The sequence below is a fragment of the Erithacus rubecula genome (assembly GCF_903797595.1).
Source record: "Erithacus rubecula genome assembly, chromosome: 3".
NCBI classification, from domain to species: domain Eukaryota; kingdom Metazoa; phylum Chordata; class Aves; order Passeriformes; family Muscicapidae; genus Erithacus; species Erithacus rubecula.
Window position 1 is genome coordinate 40433287 of NC_136689.1, and position 21849 is coordinate 40455135.

The following is a 21849-nucleotide window of genomic DNA, read 5'->3' on the forward strand; positions in this document are numbered from 1 at the left end:
TGGGAAACAGGGACACTAACATTCACATCAGGTCCACACTGGCCATTTTGGCTTGGTCACTCAGCATAGATTTTTGGTGACTTCCTTGTTTTGATAAAATCAGAGAGAATATGCAGTTACAGTTGTAGCACAGTACTCTTCCCTTTATAGGTTTTATTTCTTACCAAAACAGCATGGTTTTAACATATATATGTGTACATATAAATAAACAGAATGGCAACATAAATAAATAATTACACAGTTAAATATATACACATTAGGAGGACTTGCTATTGCAACTTAACTTGCAGATATTCGCAAATACATACAGGCTTGTCCAACAGCTCTTCCTTACAAAAGAAGATATAACAAATTCAGAGACTTGAAATAAGATATTCAAGAATAAGAATTATGTGATTCTTTCATATATATGTGTCTAAAAGAAAGCCTGAAGATCAGAGCCGAGTGAAGATGAACAGGAGATGTGGTGTTAAATAGTAAGTTATTAGACATAATTTGGAATATTGAGAACTTATATCACAAAATAGAAAGAATCATCCTGCTCTTCAAATTCCTGAAATAACTCTGTTCTTTTTCAGAATCCTTCATGTTACAGGGCCTGGCTCATTAAAAGCTGATTTAAAGGTGTGTGTTAGTATCTGTTTCTTGCCAACTGTATCCCTATATTAAATCTTCCCTTACCTACAAACCTGACCTCTGACAGCAGTTAGGGAGAACACTGGAGGCAAGAAGACTGCTATGAAATCCTGCTTCCACTAAATCCCTGTAGCTGTTGACTTCCCCAAGGACAACTTTCCTCCTTAAACTTTTCTCTAAGTTGCCATAGGCACACCATAGATGCAGTGTGCATGAGACACTCTGTGCTGTCTTGACAAGTGTTGTCTGCTGGCAACAAGGCAAAAACCATACAAGCTAAAATCTCTTGATCAGAGCTGAGTGTATCTACACTTGCTGTCACAAGTAGAAAAACAAGGTGATGTTCAACAGGAATAAATTAGGAAGGATTGGGGAAAGGGGGAAATATTGGAGAGCCATGTCTGGAGAAATAATAGAAGACACAGAAGAAGCACACAGTGCTGGTTGATAATGGCCATTAAGGGTAACTGTCCCTGTGTCTCTGGAGACTGACTCCAAGGGATGGAGATGCAGAGAGCCTTTTGGTGCTTGAAGGGGACACCTTTGGGGTGCTTTCTAACCTCATCCCACTTCCTGTTGTAAACACAGCTGAGGGTTCAAAAGAGAACTCCCTGTCTGGCTCCTCTGCACTCACCCACAGAGTCCATGCCCAATAGTCAGAACAAGAAGTGGCTGCTGTGCCTACCAAGATACATGGAAGCAAAGGTGAATGCTTAAATACTATATATAGCATATATATATAGCATATATATATGTGTATGTGTATGTATATATATATGGATATGTATATATGCATAGCAGATCCAAGTAATGGATCACTCGATCCATTAGCTTGGAAAAGCCCTCTGAGATCATGAAGTCCAGCCTATGACTGAACACCACCTTGTCAACCACACAACTGCAGTAAGTGCCAATGTCCAGCCTTTCCTTAAACACTTTCAGGGACAGCAACTCCATCACCTCTCTGAGCAATCTGTTCTTATGTTTTATTGTTCTTTCCATTAAGAAATTCCTCCTGATGCCCAACCTCCCCTGGCACAGCTTGAGGCTAGTCCTGTCACAGGTTGCCTGGGAGAAGAGCCTGATCTCCACTTCACTACACCCTCTTTTCAGGCAATTGTAGAGAGTGATAAGGTCACCCCTGAGCCTCCTTTTCTCCACCAACCCTGGCTCTCTTGGCTGCTCTTCATTATCCTCTAGACCCTTTGCCAGCTTTTCTGACCTTTGCTGGAACGACTCCAGCACCTTTATGTTCTTCTGGAATTGAGCAGCCTGGAACCGGACACAAACACTTAAGAATCTTTAATATTCATGACTATGCCAGGGCCATTTAGCCCATGCCTGTTACTTTAATAACGGGTATACTAATGATCATTGCAAAGGCTAATTGGGGTCTTCAGTCTGATTAGGGTTTTGTCCCCCCTGCCCAAACTTCGGGTGTCCAGTGCCCAAACGGCCACTTAGGAAGGAATGTGAATGCAGGCACCGAACCTGCACCGGGCACTTACTGTGCAATTAGTACGGGGAGAAGCACCTTAAGAACACTTCAGAAAGTCTGCCTGATATCCATATGATCTAGAGAATACATTGAATGGAAGCCTCCAGGTCACTGCTGTTGCTCCGGAGGGGTCACAGAATGGGCCAGGTTGGAGGGGACCACAGTGGAACAGCTGGTCCACCCTCGCTGCTCGAGCAGGGCCTTCCCAGAGCACATGCCAAAGGATTGTGTCCAAGGGGCTCTCGAATTTCCCTGGTGCCAGAGACTCCTCCACCTCTCTGGACAATCTGTTCCAGTGCTCGGTCACCCGCACAGCTAAGAAGTTCATCTTCATGTTAAGGAGAAACTTCTCATGGGTGGGTTTGGGCCCGTTGCCTCTTGTTCCATTGCTTGGCACGACCGAGCAGAGCCTGACTCCATCCTCTTAGACTCCACCCTCCACCCCACCTTTAGACATTTACATACATGGATGAGCGCCGGCACGTCTGACGGGGCAGAAAGGACAAAGCCCGTTTTAGTCGGCGGCCGGCGCTGCCAGCGCGCTCCGTGCCGCGGAGTACCGGGCGGTGTCCCAGCCGCTGCCCTCATGCGCCAACATGGCGGCCCCGCCGCGCTCCCCTCTTCCTCCCGCCCCGCCGCGTCCTGACGTCACATCCGCGGTGCCCCGGCAACGACCGGACGTGGCGGGCGCGCCGGGAACCCGGAAGCGGCGGGCGAATCGGGGCGGGCGGCGCAACCGGCGGGGCGGGCCCGGCGCGCGCAGGGCGGCGGCGGCGGCGGCGGCGGCAAAGCGGTGCCGGGGGGCAGCGTCCGGTTGGTGGCGGCGGTCGGGCAGCGCCTTTGGCACAGCGCGCGGGGGACTCTCGGCAACTACCGGCGCGCTCGGGCTGCGCGGTCCCGCACGGAGCTGCGGAGATGGCGGCGGACAAGGCTCCGGGTGAGTGCGGGGGGAGCGGCCGCGGCCCCGCCGTGCCCGGCCCAGGGCTGCGGCGGCGGGCGGCGGGAGACGCGGCTGCGTGTCCGTGTCCCTCCGCCGGGGCGGTAGCGCCCTGCTGTCCGGCGCCGCCGTGAGGGGCCCTGTGACACCTGCGGGTCACCGGCGGGGCCGTGCGCGGGGCCCCGCTGCCCTCGGCGAGCGGCGCGGAGCTGCTGCCCCCTCCTGGCTGGGAAGGGCCCTATGGACGTGTGTGTGTGTCTGTGTGTTTGTGTCTCCCAGAGCTTCATAACCCCTGAAGAAGCCGAGCTTCTGGGTTAATTTGTTAAATTGGGGCATGCAGAAGGTACGGCGGAGGTCATAACTCTTGGTAGTGCTGCTCAGTCGCCGGAGTTCAGTCTGATTCCCTCAGGGATGCTGCTGTGGTTTCAGGGCACGAGTGCGTGCTCGCTGAACTCGGGCCTGAAAAGACACTGCAGAGAGTAAATCACCGAGACTAAACAATAAGCCGTGTTCTGCTAAACAGAAGTCTTCATTGCAGGAAAGGCCATTCTGTCAGATGTCAGCTCGTGGGGGGATGGAGAAGAGGGTGATGTGGAGGAAAGCCTTATGTATGGAATTGTATAAGTCTGCTTAATGGAAGTGTAGGATATGCTGAGTTGGAAAGGACCAATAAAGATTAACGAATTCTAGTTCCAGGCCCTGCACAGGACATCTCTAAGAATCACACCATGCGCCTGTGAGTGTTTTCCAAACACTTCTTTAACTCTTTCAGGCCTGGTGCCAAGTGGGGAACCCATTCTAGTGCCCAAACATCCTCTGAATGAAGAACCTTTTCCTAATATCCAACGTGAACCTCCCTGACACAGCTTCATGCCATTTCTTCAGGTCTTGTTTCTGGTCACCTGTCACATTTTTTTCCTCGTTATTTTTATGGGGGGGAGCATTATTTAAAATCACCTTAAGCATTTTTTTTCTCTGTATGGTAAATATGAAATGCATCAGTATTTGAAAAAAAAATTCGGGGAAAATAAGTATACTGCACTGAATGATGTTTACTATTGTTTATTTATAAGAACTGTGACTGCTAAACTAAAAGAAAAAAAATTGCATCAAGTTTTTGATACTTTTTTGTTGATGTTCTTTGAAGTGTTGAAGGAACTTCTCAGTTTTACTTTCTTAAAAGTATGTGACAAATGAATCAAAGATGTGAGCTATGGCAAGATATTTTACACCCTGCACTTGTTCATAGCAGTGAGCTATAGGTATCTTTCCACTGAGAAATGTTTGCTTTTTATTGCACAGCCAAAGAAGCCCATTATACCTATACTGGTACAAAAATTAAAACATAAATCTTGGTGCCACAAACTGTTATCTTGTAATGGCTGGGCACTGGCTGGGCTTCATACCTTTCAAAATTCTTTTGGAGCAAGAGATTATTATTCCTTTGCCTGGAGAGTTTGGAAATTAAGAATATTTCCAGAGATGCTCTGGTGCTCAACAGCACAGTTGATGCAAGATGTAATTTGCAGGGCATAGGAACTAGAGAGCAAAGGAGCAGCAGTCCTTGGAGAAACAGAGGGCAGGTATGGGAAAGATAATGATTGCAGGTGTCTTCAGGTATGTGTATATGGGAGATATGACTTCTTGTTGCTTTTATGACATTCTGGCAGCAAGCTTATGAGAAGAGCAATCTTTCTTCTCAAGTGGCAGTCTCATACTTTTCCTTGTTTTCCTCTCACAGAGCCAGTTTCCTGGAGTTCTGCTGTCCACCATGATGTACCTTCTCCAGCAGGAGCAGCTTCCTGCTTGTACAAAGCAAACCAGCCTCCAGTGTTCCTGCTGCTGAGCCCCAGGATCAATAGCTAGGAAGATAATTCTTTGATTCTTTAACTTCCAGCTCAGTGCAGCAGCTTCCTCCAGATCAAAATCTGAGCAGCTGGTTTTTCATCCTTTTCCAGGTTGCCCCTTTTGCCCCTTATCATGAGCCTACACAAGTTTTAGTTTGAGTTGGTCTGTACTCATAAAGGTTGGACAAATGTAAAGTTAAACAAACAGGTCCATATTTAAATTTAAGTTACAGAGATATATCAATTTCCCTCACTTGGGAAGCAGAGAATCTGCACTGCTCTGGATATTTCAGCTGATAATTGTGGCTGTTGTACAGATGGGAACATGTTGGAGGTGTCTGGTGTGCCATGTGTTACCCACACTAAGTGCTTCTGCAAGAATGTCCAAGGTCTCAGTGGCCAAGTGAGCAAGTTACGTTGTTTCTTTTGCCAGGGAACAAGTTTCTCACTTTTTCACTTTCAAATGCTTCAAGGAACGTGGAAGTAAGTTTTATTTGCAAGCACTGGGATAGCCCTTTGCAGCCAAGAGAACAGGAGCACTCCCTCCCCACCACCCCTGCCACTTCAGTGGAATTAGTGGGTTCTGTTCAGTATCTTGTGCCAGCCAGCTTTCAGGTGGCTCCTCTCAGAGGGATCTCTAGTAGCAAAGACCAGCAGTAGATCCCAGTCTAAACAAAGATGTCATATCACATTAGACTGGAGTGGCTTTTAGGTCTTTAACAGTTTCTGGTGTGTTTGGACAAAAAGGGTAGAGAGTAGCCAAAGTGGCTTGTTGTGCTTTTTTCAAAGGAAGGAGCTATGCTGTGAACTACATCAGCTGGATTTTAGTTTTTTCTTGATAAGCTTCCAGTTTAGGTTTCACAAACCTACTTTGTGTACTGAGTGGTAGTAGGTGCAGTTGATTGGATTAGAGAGACAGCTCTGGTTTTGCTTAAAGTAGTTAGTGCCCAGTTTCATTTTATGTTTTGTGTTTGCTTGTTTAATGTATCAACAATCTTAAACAGTGAAATTTGAAGACCTGTTCTGGTTTTTCCTTAGGAATTACATTCAACCAAGCTATGTAAGTGTACTTATTATTGCAGACAAAAGACCAATGTCTCTTGGTTTATCTGTCACATTGATGACATTTTACTTCAGAATTCCTTTGAGACTCTGGTCTTACAAACTGGGTATAAAGGCAGTAATCAGTAATAAATGGGGAAGTTGACAGCTCTCTGCTTGGTAAATCTATGTGCGAGGTATCTGATCAGATTGAGTGTTACCTGCTTCAAGAGCTTTAGTCTCAAGGCTCTGCACTGTGGTTACCTTTACCAGCACAATCTGTCAGGCATGCTGAGCAAGTAAAGCAGAAAATGCCACTGTTAACATAAAAGTTTGAGGGGAGATGCATTTGCTTATTTTTTACTGTTCTAGAGGTCCTTGGAGGGTGAGAGCTTTCAGTTCATCTGTATAATCACAAGGTTTAGATCTGGAATCAGACCTGTGCTATATTTAGGTTGAAGCTGAGGTACTTCCTGTTCCTTTCCTCTTTCACTGTGGAAAGCTTTTGGCACATCAGAAATGTTCTGAGCTTTTTTTGTGGTTTAAATTCCTCTTCTGCCTTTCCTTTGAAGGAGAAGGCAGTGCAAGTGGTGATGATCAATGTATAGCAGGTGTAGGCCCTTGAGGATCTTTTCCTCCAGAGTACTGAAATTTCTGAACCCTGAATTTTGTCCAAATGACAGTGGCTTACTTTTGATGGTGTAAGATTTGTTGAGATTATAAAATCACTATTTTGTTAACATCTTAATGCAGGATGAAAATCCCAACCAAATATTTACAATTCTTGCTCAAATGCAGGAGGCAATAGTGTTATTAAATAGTGCTGGGACACTATTTCCCAGAAACAGGTACAAACTTAATAGATTGCTAATTCTGTTTTGTTCTTACTGAGGATATTATTTGATGAATCTTCTGAAGTTTGGCTGCCCCTCACAATTGTCGTTTGTCCTATATTTGTAAATTTTCATAGTCAGTAGTAGAAGATCCAGATATATTGGTGATGATGGGGAATGGATTTTGCAGAGGATCTCACAGCTAAATGTTTTCATTTGTTCGAAGCAAAAACAAAATTAGCGGAGTTTGCTTTGTATCTCTTAATTATAGAGAAGAAGAAAGCAAACATGGAGTTTACAAAGCCTATGTAGTCTAAAATGTGTGTTAGAGCAGATCTTCCACTGTGAAATTCAAGAAGTAATTTTCTGCAGAAGCAGAAACCGTTGCTGGTTTATGAAGTCTTTGTTTCAAAAACACGGGATGATTTTTGTATGTTCTAGCACATTAATGAATGCTACTAGAAATACTCTCTCCAGTGTCCTGATTGTTTTATTTTTTTCTCAGTAGTTTGTCTTCAGCACAAGGAAGGGCTTAGTGGGGTATTTTTTCAGCTTCTTTGAAATTGAGTGTCTGTACTGTGGTTTTTGATGCAACTTCACTGAATTCTTAATTACATGATGACAAAAGGATTTAGTAGCCTTCTTTCTGAAAAATATGCTCAATGGTGACTGAAACAAATTATTAGGAATTCTATGTCAAAGTTGAAGGCAAAGCCTTATTACATTGCTATATAAATGCATAAAGGAGCCACCATCATAGTTGCTACATGTTGTTCTTGTCTTAGTCTGGAAAAGGGTATAGTAGAAGAGAAGGATCTGGAGAAGATTCTGGGAAAAATGTGAGGAAGATGGAGAATAAACTTCTCCTGCTCACATTTGGAAGAGAGGTGATTCAAAGGAAGATCTGTAAGAATTGGAATGAGACTGAAAAATGAACAGGCAGCATGTGCCTGTGCCTTGCAATGTAATCACCAGACAGCATTTGATGGAGTATATTGAAGGATGCAAAAGTACAGAGAAGTTTTCTGAAAAAATATATTAGTTCTGACAATGATTATTAAAAGCAATGGTTCGAGTGCAGCCTGTTATTTGGGAAGATATTCTTCCAAAATAAGGAGCTGTGGAAAAGTTCCAGTGTTTACTCTGGTTTTTGTTGCACTCTAGAGTATCCCTTGCTTGTTGTTTAGGAAGCACTATACTGATTTTTTGTGGGTTTTCATCTAACCCACTGTGGTACATATTTCACGATGCATGGCCTTCACTTTTGAGCAAAATAAGACAATCCTAGTGTATGGCTGCAGCTTTAAAGAGAAATCTAAAATGTGTGGGATGTCAGTTAACTAACAGGACTTTGGTTGTTCATTGAGTGCCGTAATTTACATTTTATGTAGAGGAATTCACTAGGAGTATATAATAACTTGACATATTGTGGTAGGAGATGCACTTGGGATATAGATAGTGTAGTAGGGATGCTGCTACAGTTATCTGGAAAATTACTTGTATTTGAAGAAGGACCTTGAGAACTGGAAAAAACATAGTTTTTAAGCTGCACAGCTATCATCACACTTGTAAGCTTTGTTGTAATCTTCTGTCCACTTTACAGATCAAGGTACTGAAAAACATGAAGGAGCAGGTACTTCTGGGATTACTGATCAGGAAAAGGAATTGTCGAGCAGTGCATTACAAGCTTTTCAGGTAAGACAAAGTCAAACTGAGACTTCTAAGCTACCACATTACTGCTAAATGGACATGTTTAACTGTTTTTCCTGTTTTCTCAAGGCAGTAGCAAATGCATTAAGAGGATGTTCAAAAGTAGTGCTAGTTGTGTTGTAAAGAGAGCATGTGCATTTTTATTTTCTATCTGTTGTGATCTGAGAAGACTGAAGAGGATACGTGGAACAATAGCATTTTTAATAACTTGATTCTCAAAACTTAGTAACCTTAAAAGCTATATGATGAGTTAATTAGAAGAAGCATGGTCTCTCAAAATATTAATCACATTAAGCTAAAAATGGTGTGTGTTTAAAGGAACCTCATATATTTAAAAAACAGAAATGAAACAAACATTTTGTGTTTTAGCATATACTTTCACAAAAAGTGTTGTATAATGCCCTGTCACTTTGCATTAAAACGTATTTCTGAATCTTAACACCTACAGGCAATAGCTACTACTTGTTTTGTGTTTCTTGGAAGATTTTTTTTCCTTCTGTGTTAAAGTTCAGGTGCCAGGTCTTTCAGTTTATTTCTTTCTCTGTACTACCTCCTGATTTTACACAGTGTGACAGGAAGTATAATTGCTTTTCCTTTCAATTGTATTCTGTCTCCAAAATGCCTTACTGTTTAAATTCCATTTTAAATTTGTGAAATAGGTCATGGAAGAATTTAAGTGTTGTCTTTTGAGATTCTTGCTTCAATGTTTCACTCAGTACTTCTATGTTTCACTCATTTTGTTACATAAAGTGCATGTAGCTGGTTCTTAAGGCTGTGTTGTTCATTGATGTCTTCTTGAATTCTGTCTAGCTCAATTACTCTTTTTCAACAGCATTTTAATCAGTGGCATTTGATCCTGAGAACCAGAGACACATGACAGTCATTTGTTTTCCACCTTGCCCACACATCTAAATGCCTAAAATACTTTTGATCTGCTAATGATTTCATCTTTACTTTTATCCTGGTCCAGTGAATCTGGTTTGTCTTGTCAGGTTTTTTCTAGCTTTAAGAATTCCTTGAATTCATGGAGTAAGGTGGCAACAGATGTGAGCAGAATTTATTTGATGCCTCGTTTGCCAATTTCTTGCTATTGATTAGCTCCATGTAGCACTGTGGACTGCCTCTCATGCTGCTTTATCATATTACAAGTCCAGTTTCAGTCTTGACAGAATTCCTATAAAATTGAGTATTACATTCTTAAAAGGATCAAGTAGAGTGGCATAAAAGACTGTTAGATGATGAAAAACATCACAAAATAAACTGAGCATCAAAAGATTCAAGGTTTGTAGTCCAGCCACAGTTAAAAGCCTTGTTGCTGTGACCTGAAAGCTCTGACTGAAGAGAAGCTCCAAGTGTGAGCACAGGAAGACAATCACTGGGAGATGAACTGTCTTAACTGAAGAGCATGCCAGCAGTTGAGTTTCTGGTTCCTGTTTGTGCACATGATCACAAGGCAATCCATGCAGTTGATGCTTAGAGTTGTGAAAATGTGTCAATGTCCTGCTACATCTCGCTATGTTGTATAACTGTGTCTGCCTGCCAGACTGAAGGGGCTGGAATGGTTCCATGGCAAGGAGCTGCAGAATGGCAACTTTCTGGGAAGAGCAGAAGGACCCCAGAGCTCTTCTCTGTTGTATTCTGCCCTTAATATGAGGTTACTCAGGAGTCTGGGAGAAGCTCTGAAGAACAGCACCTGAAAAGGAGGAGTGAGTGTAGGGTGGTACTCAAGAGCTTAGCTTTTGGGTGTGAGCCATTGACAGAGATGGAAATGCACCTGCTTATCTGTCTGGTCAAAGAAAGGGATTTTTCTGTTAAATCACACATCAGTGGAGCATCATGCTTGGCTTCTAGTTTTTTTGGGCATGTAAAAATGTTTTTTAAATCTATTCTAGGAAAGCAACACTTTATTTTTCCCATCTCTCTTGAGCTAACTTCCATAGTTCAAGTTGTAAATCTCTATATATTCAGATGAACTGAAGACTGAACATAAAATTTTGGGCTGAAACTTGTGTAAGCAACTGTGTCTGCTCACTGTTCATGAAATAGGGAAAGATTATGGAAAGTGAGGAAACAGGGTCTTGAAACTTAACATGATAAGAGAAATGAGAATAACACTTTTCATGGGAACATCTGTTAATAATAACCAGCTGCTTAATTTGTCCTTATTCCACCAAATTGTTTTTGAAGTTTGGATATGGCTTCAACATTTAGACTTGCTTCTCATCCATGGTAATCTGCATAAATAATAAAGTATGTGTTCACTTGTATTGATAAAGGGAAGACTGTCTCTTCTAATGCGTGCTTCTGCTATGTGTGCAATTTACAGGCTGGAAACTATGATGCTTGTTTACAACACCTAAATACCCTTCAAGACATAAATAAAGATGACTACAAAATAACTTTGAATACTGCTGTTGCAGAGTTCTGTAAAAGTAATCAGACTACGACAGACAATTTGAGACAAACCCTTAACCAGCTGAAAAACCAGGTAATGCAACTGCATTGACATGGTATCTGATTTTGGGCACTGTTAATAGTAGTAGGATCTTTCAGTGAAGTAGGAGTAAAACTTCAGCTCCTTGTCCTGTAGATTTAATAAAATAAGAAATTACCATTACTTTTAAACATCTGTGTCAGTTTAATCTTGTAGGACAGTTTTCTAGTTGTATTTTTAACTATTGTTGAACTTGGTCTGAGATTATAACAGTAGGAGGACCTGCTATATTCTTTCAGTAGAAAGTTCCTTTATATGGAATAGTTTGTGAAATAATAGAAAAATGAAAATAATACTTTACTACTCAATTGACTTTCTATTTCATTGTATGGTTTTTTTGCTGTGTTGATGTTCAACAACAGTGAAGTTTATTAGGTCAGTAAGTTATAATGTACCTTAAGAGAAATTCATAGCTTTGGACATTTTTCTTTTTAAATACCTGGTATTTTAAAATCATAGGTACTGAAAGTGTAATTAAATGAGTGGGTTTTTTTCAGGTTCATTCTGTTGTTGAAGAAATGGATGGTTTGGATGATGTTGAGAACAGTATGTTGTACTACAATCAAGCTGTTATCCTGTACCATCTGCGTCAGTATACTGAAGCTATATCTGTTGGGGAGAAGCTGTACCAGTTCATAGAGCCTTTTGGTATGTAGGCAGAAAGAGGGATCTTGCTCATTCAAGAACTGGAGAAAGATAATTCAGTCTTTTTCACTATCAGACAAATGATCTGTAATTTGTCTAATATGGTTTTAAGAAATTAGTTAGGGTTTGGAATGAAGAATACATTTCACTTACATGAAGGACAACAAATGAATTTGGGGGAAGGTGCTTCAGAGAGCTTTAGCAGACAAGTGCTATGAAACTGAAATGGATTTTTTTCAACTTGAAAAGGTATTTATATAAATAATATGTACAGGCTAATGAAATTATTTTAAATCTAATGTTTTGAGTCATCATGCAACTGTACAGGTGGGTGTGTGTTTCACAGCACTCATTTTGAAATACCTTTATTAGGTAATACATAATTGTATGTGCTTATGTCTGAATACAAAGTCTGCAACTTTTATGAGCTGTGATACCTTCTGTAGTGGAATTACCATACGAAATGAAATAATTTCTTAGTCCTCATTAAATGTTAGAAGTGAGAAGGCTGAAGGATGTGTGAGTCTCAGTAAATTAAGTAAAAGCTACTGTGTTTATGCTTCAATTCCTCCCAGTTTTTGACGTGCATAACTGGGACTTACTTTGTGAAGTCAGCTAAACAGGGATGTGTTTGTACAGAATTTTCTTGATTTCTGTGGGATTCTACATCTGCATGTGGCTCTGTCTGTTTAAATGCTGCTTCTTTGGTGCTGATCTGCTTAGATCAGTTCTCAGAACCTATGAACATGAAGTACATGTTAAGCTGTCTTTAGTCTCTACCTTTATCCTGATGCCATTTGAATGAACAAGCTTTCTTTTAAGTATGTACTTAGCTGTGGGATGGATATTATTTTTTCTTATGTAATATATTGATTTTTCTCAAAATGCTGCATAGATGACGCTTTATAGTAATTTTTTTTTCCGCCCACATTTTGAGGGATTGATACTAGAGTTCTAAAACAATTTTTTCTTCTTTGCTTTTCACAGAAGAGAAGTTTGCCCAGGCTGTGTGCTTCTTGCTTGTAGACTTATACCTGTTAACTTACCAAGCTGAGAAAGCCTTGCATCTGCTCGCTGTTTTGGAAAAAATGATTTCACAAGGCAACAATAATAGCAAGAATGGAAAAAATGAGGTAAGTTTAAAATCATACAAATGCCATTCTTCTTTATCAGAAGTATACTTTAGCTCAATCCAAAATGAGTATCTTAAAATACTTGTGAATTATAAATTATGTTAGATCACTTGTAACTATAGACAGCAGCTTAAATATGTTAGTAACTGAGTTAATTGTGTGTGGTAGCCATTTATTCACTCTCTTTTCTCTTACTCCAGGGAGCTAAGATGTCTTTCTTCAGTCAGAGACTTGCATTGGGAGGACAGTTGTCTCCAGGGTCAAATACTGTTTGTCTTTGATTATGACCATATGAGACCCTAAATTTGAAAGGGAAGTCAGTGTCAGAGGAACTACAGTTGCATAACATAGAATGGGAAATTAAGTATCTGGTTTTTGTAGTATCTGAAAGTATGAGGCACACTTTCAAATGAAATCTTTCATGTACTTTTTTGGAAAAATCAGTAGAATCAGTGGTGGCTTGGAAGTGAAGATAGGGCATTTCAGTGTTTTCCTGTTGATGGGTATCACACTTAAGATAAAATATTCTGTAGGTATAGTAATTCTACTGAGGAAGTATTAAAGAGGTACTCTAGAATGTGCATGTAGTCATTCTAGGTAAAAGAATTCTTCTTAACTGTAGGGCAACATATTAGTGTAACACTAATATTAGTACAAAATTCAGCTCTTCATAGGCTGGTGTAGTTCATGGATTTTGATTGTTAAGCTGAAGTTAGTTTCTGGTGGAATATGTGTATTTTCATATTAAATACTCAAAACTGTATTATTATTAATACTATTAAATACTTTTCTTCATGTGAGTTGAATCTGTCAACTGAATTTAAAAGGTGACTAACAGTAATGCTTCCTTTTTTTGTTTGACAGTCAGGTAATAATACCAGTAAAGATTCCTCGAATCAAAAAGCTGAAAGTGGAGCTTTAATAGAAGTTGCTAAATCTAAGATACATCAGGTAAGGGTCTGCATGTTATTTGTACAGCAATATTACTTCAAGGGTTTTCTAAATCTGAGTGTCATCTCCTTCAAAACTAGTTAAGCCCAAATTATGATGCTTTCTCTCTCCTTGCTTTAAAGCAAAACAATGAAATTATCTAAGTCTTCCTTTTTCTAAGTACATGTACAGGAAAAACTGACCTAACATCCTGCCTGCCACCAGCATTTCAGTCCCTGTGTGTTATAAAGATTTCTTTAAATGGCAGTTTGCTGCATTGAATTTGTCTGTTCAACCTCCAACAGTCTAAATCAGCTGAGCTTTTATTTCACTGTGCAGTTCTGTTGAAAAATATGCAAAGAATCAGAATGCTTCTCTATTAGCATCCACTTACTGATGTTTTCAGTTTAGTAGGTAAATGTCTGTGATTAATATGTTAGATTATTTTAATTAATTTGTCAATTTAAGTGCTGCTATCTGTTTGAATATAGAGCAGCTGTTGGCCATTGAACAAAATGTTCATCTATTTATTGTAAATACAAATCCTCTAAATATGGTGTTTAAAGTCTGAATAGAATATCTTTTTTGTGAAGATTTTTTAATAGCTTTTTGCTTCCTATTTTAAAGATGTATATAAAATATTCTGCAGTAAATGTCTAGATGCAATTTGTCTTGCCAACCTGCTGAAATTATTGTATATTATTTAACAAATATAATTTTTAACAGTATAAGGTGAGAGCCTATATCCAGATGAAGTCATTAAAAGCATGCAAAAGGGAGATCAAGTCAGTTATGAATACAGCTGGGAATGTAAGTATTCTTAAGACTATTGTTTTTCAAATCTAGATGTGTTCTCTGTCTTAAAATTGAATTTGTTAATGTTCTTTACAAAAACAAGTCTTATTGAGGGTGGATGTGTGAAGTAATTCTTTATGTAATCAGTTGGGTTTGTCATCTCTGCAAATGTAATTAATGTAGGAATTTCTTATTTGTGCTGTTTTCAGTTGCTAAAAAAATATGCTTTGTGGTGCCAAAATAACAGTGAAACTATATAATAAACAGGTTCAGCATTCTTTTAATTGAAATGAAATAAGTTTTAGTTTACTGTAGATGTTATGCATATTACAAACTTTGATGTAATTGGTAGTTTAAACCAGTTCATAAAAGATTAATTCTGGGATATGTGGTCAATTTTTGGTTTGTTTTGGTGTCTTTGTTTTTTTGTTTGGGTTTTTTTGGTTTGTTTTTTGTTGACATTTTTGGAGGCTTATGGCTTGTTACAGAAAACCTTCTGGGTCATGAGGTCTCTGTTGGAAGACCAGGAAGATTGCAGCCTATGAGGAACTCTGGGAGGGGAAGTGTGGGGAGAAAGGTGTTAGAGGACAGGTTAGAAATCCTATGCTCTTGGCCATTTCCTGACAGGGTTCTCTAAAATTCATGAGAGAGTTCTTAAAAGTAATATGGTCTAAACCCATTGCTTTTTTAATGGCAGCAGAGGCAAGTTTGTGAAGTGATATAACACTAGTAGTAGAAATCATCAACCAAGAGATAACTAATTATTGTTTTCTCCTTCACAGTCAGCTCCTTCTCTCTTTCTTAAGAGCAATTTTGAGTATTTGAGAGGCAATTACCGTAAAGCTGTCAAACTTTTGAACAGTGCCAACATTGCTGAACATCCAGGCTTCATGAAAACAGGTAAAATAAAAACCCTTCATCCTGCAGGTACTTCAATGTCTAGTATTATAGGACTACTTGTTGATATCAGTTTTAATACCCTTAAAACACTTATCCTAAACACTGTCAGCCCTGAAAATCATGGGTTTATGTGCTGTGTGTGTTTCATCTTTCTTCTTGTAGTCTTTCACATAACACCATGGTGATTTTCATTGAATGTTATTCTACAGAAGTTTTTGATTGTCTGTGAGAGTAGATTTATGAAGCTGTCTTATATTTGCAAGGCTCATAATTGAGTTTTTTAATCAATAAATGAAACAAAAGGCAACTTAATAGATCTAGAGTTGAAGCACCTCTGGCAGTTTTTATGCTTAAAGTTCTCTTTATGACTTAATTTATTTTTTTAAACTACCATAACATAACTTTTTTGAATTAGCTTTTTTGCACAGTATAATGTTCACTTAGTAATTTTTAGGGTGTGGGTTTTTTTTCTTTTGTATTTTTAGGGTGGGATTTTTTTTCATTTGTCTTTATTATCTATGTTAACCCTGTAAAACTTTAGTGACCATACATAAGTGAAAATTTTAATATTTCTTGTCCTTTATTATTTAAAAAGAACCTCTCACAGTGTTACCTGAACATATATTTATGAAGAAGAGTGTGTTTCCTTCTTGTATGTTTAGGTTGGCATAAATATATATGTACATCATATCAGGTATTACAACATCATCCATGAACATCTTACTGAAAAACATCTTTAACAGGCTGCCATAATATGCTGACCCATGGAGAAGTGCTTGGAGCATTTCATGGGCTTAGCAACAATTTTCACTTTCTGAAAATGATCTTTTGTTGTTCTGTCAGGTGAATGCTTAAGGTGTATGTTCTGGAACAATCTTGGCTGCATCCACTTTGCAATGGGAAAGCACAATTTAGGAATTTTTTACTTTAAAAAAGCCTTGCAAGAAAATGATAATGCATGTGCACAGCTGGGAACGGGCAGCTCGGATCCAGGTAAGCAAGAGATTGAAACAGATGGTGGGTGGAAGAAGGGTTGGCAAATCTAGGAAACAGAGAACAGAAGGCTTGAATAATTATCAGCAAAATTCCCCTTCCATCTCTTGGTGGAGAGCAGGGTAAGAGGGGTGAGAGTTTTGATGATAACCTGATGTAAGAATATAGTTACTGTTGCCAGAAATACATGATGATGATGAAATATATTCTTTATCTTTTTGTTTTTCTTGATGTACCATGGTGCTGGGACAATTACTTCTCTCTCTTTTATAGACTTTGTCCATCAGTTAGGGAGGTATAACAAAAAAGGAGGCCTCCTGGTATTTTTGCCTGACTTCTTTGTTGAGATGCATCACTCCTGAGTTGGGAGAGATGATCTTTAAATATTAATCAGCTTTCTTGGGCTCCTCTTACATTTAGGGCTTTATCCCATGGTACTGTACCAATCAGATCCCCAAAGATGCCTAAGTCTACTTGCATGAAGTCCAGTGTAGTGAGCTTGCTGTGCATACTTTTTGCTGTCCTAAGGATCCTTAATTCCACTCTTTCACAGTCCCAACCAGCACCTCCTTGTTGGTGGGAGCAAGGTCCAGTATAGGACCTGCCCTGGATTGTTTATGCCTTTCTGTGTTGTCCTGGAGAGCAGGACCAGGGCTTGTGAATGTGAGACCTCTCCTGTCTGACTATAGATGGCCTCCTCACTTAGTCTTCATCATTTCATGAAGAAGATATAATTGCTTTCATTTCTTGTTTTCTTTAAAATATACTCGCCATGAGACATTTTATTGTTTTTCCTATTTCTCCCCTGGACCTCAGTGCAGCCTTAGGTATTAATGTGAAGACAGAAAGTGGTTTATGCTTGTTAGCAGCAAAGAGGTTTTCATTTGGAATCTGTATTCTCTGTGCTGTGTGTAGATGTGTATTCTCACAAATCTGGGATTCAGTATTATTGCATAACACTTAGCTTGTGTGATAGAGAACCTAGGAGGTTAGCATTTAATGTACTTCAGTCTTTATTAAGAATGCAATTAATTTGTCTTTGAATTCAGTTTTGGTATGAAAGAAATGTACAGAGGGAGGCTAGTGGATTTCAGCAATGAGGGGGAATTTTGGTAGCTTTGGGGTGTTCTTCACAGCTTCCCTCTTCCTCATAGAGTTTTGTGCTTTCTTGAGCTGCACATCCAATATGATGTAATTCTTTTCTGCAGGTAAAAAATTTTCAGGGAGACCCATGTGTACACTACTGACTAACAAACGATACGAGTTGCTCTATAACTGTGGAATTCAGCTCTTGCATATTGGGAGGCCCTTAGCTGCCTTTGAATGCCTGATTGAGGCAGTCCAGGTTTATCACTCAAACCCTCGTCTGTGGCTGAGAATAGCAGAATGCTGCATTGCTGCCAATAAGGGGGTAAGTAGCTTTGGAAAATTCTTGTAAAGAATGGCATGGGATTATAGAAAGGTAGAACTAAGACCTAGAATTAAGCTTTGTATTTTGAAGGCCTGATGTTGTAACACCTTTGTAAATCCAGATCAATTATTTCTTGTGTGTATGTATTTTTATGTGTTTAGTCTGGAGCTGCAACAGGTGAAGGGAGCTCTTTGCATGTGGTCTTTTTCTCTTCATGCAGCCAAAGCTCATCTGAAGTTTCATTGTTTCCTCACTCATTGTCCACTAGAGATTAAGCAGGGTGAGACTTTGTAGTGTGGTAGCATGGAAGTGACAGAGCTGAGGAAGCTGAGATCAGCCTTCATCCTGAAGCTGTTGGGATCATGTCTGCTGGGAAACTGAATCTCTAATTGCTAAGTCTTCACCTTCTTCTCCTGGAAAAGTTGGTGGAAGCCTGCTGATGGCAGGCATGTTACATATCCTCCGACACATCTTGTTTTCAACTTGCTGATCCATGTATGGTTAGGATAAACCCATATGATAAAATTCAGAGGCCTGAGGACAGGATCATTTGCTCTTAGAAGAAAAAACTGCACCTAAATAGTATGTCTGTGAAATTAAGATAACACTGTACTTGATTCCCTGTAAAACTGTAATTGACCCCCTAAAGTGTGGGGGAGTGATGATGTAATCTGTAATTTTTTGATCTATGCAGTTATTCTCACAGTATGGCCATTTCACTCCTTACACAGGATGTGTGGGATGAATTGAATAAATACGCATATTCATTCTTATTTTCCCATCACCCCTGAATTCTGTTTTTCCTCTCTGAGTTTTTCTGCCTCTGTGCATTTATTTAGTGCACACTATCCAAATACAAAATTGATAACTTTTCCCTTGGGAATTTGAATAGTACTCAATATTTTGGTGTTTCTATTTTGGAGAATTTAAGAAAGATACTACTTTATAGCAGAGGTTTGCTTGTATACTGATTTCAGAGGCAGAGCACTAAAGATTCAAGAGTGCTGGGTCAAAACTGGACTGGCTGTGACTCTGTATGTGCTACTTGTCAGATTGCCTGAGTTTTATAAAACAGAGCTAATGCAGGAAGAACAGCTTTCTTCATACTAATTTTGCAATTTTCTGTATCAATCCTGCTGGGTACACGTCACAGAGATAATGAAGACACATGTGATCATCTCTAGTGGAAAGCTGAATGTGACAGTGAATTAGCTTAGGTTCTGTGGCAAAAATCCAAAAGCTAGGATTCCATTTACAAGGACAGTGTTTAGTAGTCTGGAAAAGGGAAATACCAATCCTTTGGGGCACTTTCCTATTTACTGCAGACTAGCCAAAACAGTAGATTATGCCAGGTTCCTAAGGCTTTTTTCCTGTACAGTTATGATGATGTGTGGTGTACCAGAGAGCTTGAATTCATGTTAAAAAAACTGGCTTGTTGTAATCCTAAATTTGTAATCCTAAAAGGAAAAAAAATTTACTTTGAATGTTATTAATATTAAAAGATATATATATTAAAAATAACTTAAAGACTAAGTCTTTAAGTTGTTAATTTGTAACATGACGAGTGAGGCCCAGAAGTCAATAATATGTTTAATTTGATCTTGTAACTCAATTTGCAGTAATATTCCTTTATATCTAAGCATGGATTCATATTTATGCTCTGAACACCATGCAGAAAAGTAATTTCACTGAAGCTAATTTTCACCCAGTTTAGAATTTTAGTTAATAAAGTATAAATGGAAGAAGATTCCTTTCAAACACCTTTTTTGAAATAGGTGCTTCATATGCAAACTATATATATGCATTTTTTATTTGGCAGTAAATGCTACTATGTCAATATGTTTACAATAGATTCTGATTTTTTTTTTTTTAAGTGATAACTATTGAAAGTCCAGATTTAGGATAAGTTTTTTCGCAAAATTGCAACTCTTCATCACTCACTAAACTTACCAATGAAGTTAAGATGGCTCATGGTAAAACAGCCAAATAAACCCCAGTAAACATGGTGTAAAGATAATTCTTGGGACAAACAATTAGGGTACTTTAAGTTCATTTGACCCCCAGATTGTGTCTGCATGCTCAACAATCCATTAAACAATTTAATGTAATGTACCTTTGCATATATTGTTGTTCAGCTATGTGCTCCCCGTGGAACAGTTTTGGAGAAGCTTTTCCAAAGAGCGTGTTGAGTGCTGTGTAAGCAGAGAGAGGATGGCAAGCATTACAGTGCCAAGTCTGAATGTTATTTGGCAGATCAAATTATTTCTTTTTAGATATCCTGTCAGTTCTTTTAATATGACTTGGTTCATTGTTCTTTTGCTTTCAAAACAGAGGAGAAACTAGGTCAGTAGGCTATCAGACAAGCTGTCAGAACTAATCTGTGCTTATACTGTGTGCAGTAAAACCCCTCTGCAATACAAAGACAATAGAAAGTGCCTGATCCTTCATTGTACTTTAGATTTAAAACATTATCCGTTATTCTTATATTTTAGCAGGGTTCAAGGTCTTCTTTCAACCTTCACTTTTGTCAAGCTCTCATTCAATAGCCTTGATATTTAAGCTGGTTTTTTTTCCTTTTTCCTTTCAGACATCAGAACAAGAGACTAAAGGTCTTCCCAGTAAAAAGGGAATTGTGCAATCAATAGTAGGTCAAGGCTACCACCGTAAGATAGTCCTAGCATCTCAGTCCATACAGAATGTTGTTTATAAGTGAGTATGTTTTCCATGGGTTGTTTATTTGGTTTTTATAGCTTTGTTAAGGATATATATCTGTTTATCAGAGATTTTAAAACTGTCATTGAATAACTGTTCATTCATGCAGTGAAGAGAGAGACATGCTAAAATGCTTGGTGAATCTTAAACATAATTTTGTGCTTCCTCTGTGATAGCCAGCAGAGGGCTTAGCTGTGCGTGTTTATTTTAAGTAAGATGAGCATTAAAGCTTAAAATTTATTCATCTGAAATTTTTATTTTCAATTAGCTAAATCTGTCCTCTTTTTCTCACTTAATGAATGAATATATATATATTCAGTAATCCACTTTAGAAAAATGCAGGAAGAGTCTAGTTGCTCTGCCCTAAAACTTTAGTAAGTGAAATCAAGAAATTATGTGGTTTAATCTATTTGGGCATCTTGATGTATTTTCAATTTTACATTTCAATATGTAAAAATAACAAGATACTCTGTCCTCATAAATTAAATTTGGTATATTAAAACATTATTTAATATTTTTAGGGTGAAGTTTTCTCTGCATTCAGATAGTTCTGGAGCTCTGCTTTTATTTTTAATTTAGTAGGATTGCTGCTTATTGGTTAAATTCTGTCTCTTTAAGTGATGGGCAGTCCTCAGCAATACCTGTAGCCAGCATGGAGTTTGCAGCGATTTGTCTAAGAAATGCCTTGCTGCTACTGCCAGAAGATCAACAGGAGCCCAAGCAGGAAAATGGATCTAAAACTGGTAATCAGTTGGGTGGAAATACAGAAAACACTGAAAGCAGTGAAGCATGCAGGTAAACAGAATTGAATATAAACCTTTATTTTTGTCCAGAGTAACTCTAGGCTGACAGTCTGTGTCTGCTACTTATCTTGTCTGGCCAGCAGAAAAACAGAACATATTTGTACATTCCCTTAGCAATGCTGACCTGTTCAAGGAAATTGTTCAGCTATTTTATATTTTAATTTCAGAATAAAATACTGAGTTGATTCCTCCTGTCCCTAAGAACTTTTATTAAATTAAGACAGTGAAATTATTTTTTTCCTTGGCCATCTTTTTTTCTGTGCTGCAAATGTTATGTTTTCCCACACCCTCCTGCTGTGCATATTGGTATTTCTCTAATTGTAAGTGAAGTTTCACATGTTACACTGATTTTGTGGGTGTGCGCACGTGCGCTGTGTACTTGATTCAATATATATATGAATGTCTGGAAACTCAGCTGTAAACATTTCCCCATGATCAGATTTGACATTCATCAGCCTTAGTTGTTGGCATTAAAATGAGAAACTAGAGTTGGAAAGTAGGTAGGAAAGCAGCATGGAGCTATTGCTTAAT

General features: G+C 38.9%; 1 protein-coding gene across 1 annotated transcript in view; it reads left to right on the forward strand.

Annotated features, from left to right (window-relative positions):
* Positions 1-2817: 2817 nt before the first annotated feature.
* Positions 2818-21849, forward strand: part of CNOT10 (CCR4-NOT transcription complex subunit 10) — a 31426-nt gene continuing 12394 nt past the window's right edge. The window contains exons 1-12 of the mRNA XM_079301220.1: positions 2818-3071; positions 8396-8487; positions 10829-10990; positions 11494-11644; positions 12629-12774; positions 13639-13725; positions 14431-14514; positions 15282-15399; positions 16243-16392; positions 17601-17803; positions 20391-20512; positions 21134-21310. Coding sequence (XP_079157346.1) covers positions 3050-3071; positions 8396-8487; positions 10829-10990; positions 11494-11644; positions 12629-12774; positions 13639-13725; positions 14431-14514; positions 15282-15399; positions 16243-16392; positions 17601-17803; positions 20391-20512; positions 21134-21310 — 1514 coding nt within the window. The 5' untranslated portion in view covers positions 2818-3049. The remainder of the gene's footprint in view (positions 3072-8395; positions 8488-10828; positions 10991-11493; positions 11645-12628; positions 12775-13638; positions 13726-14430; positions 14515-15281; positions 15400-16242; positions 16393-17600; positions 17804-20390; positions 20513-21133; positions 21311-21849) is intronic.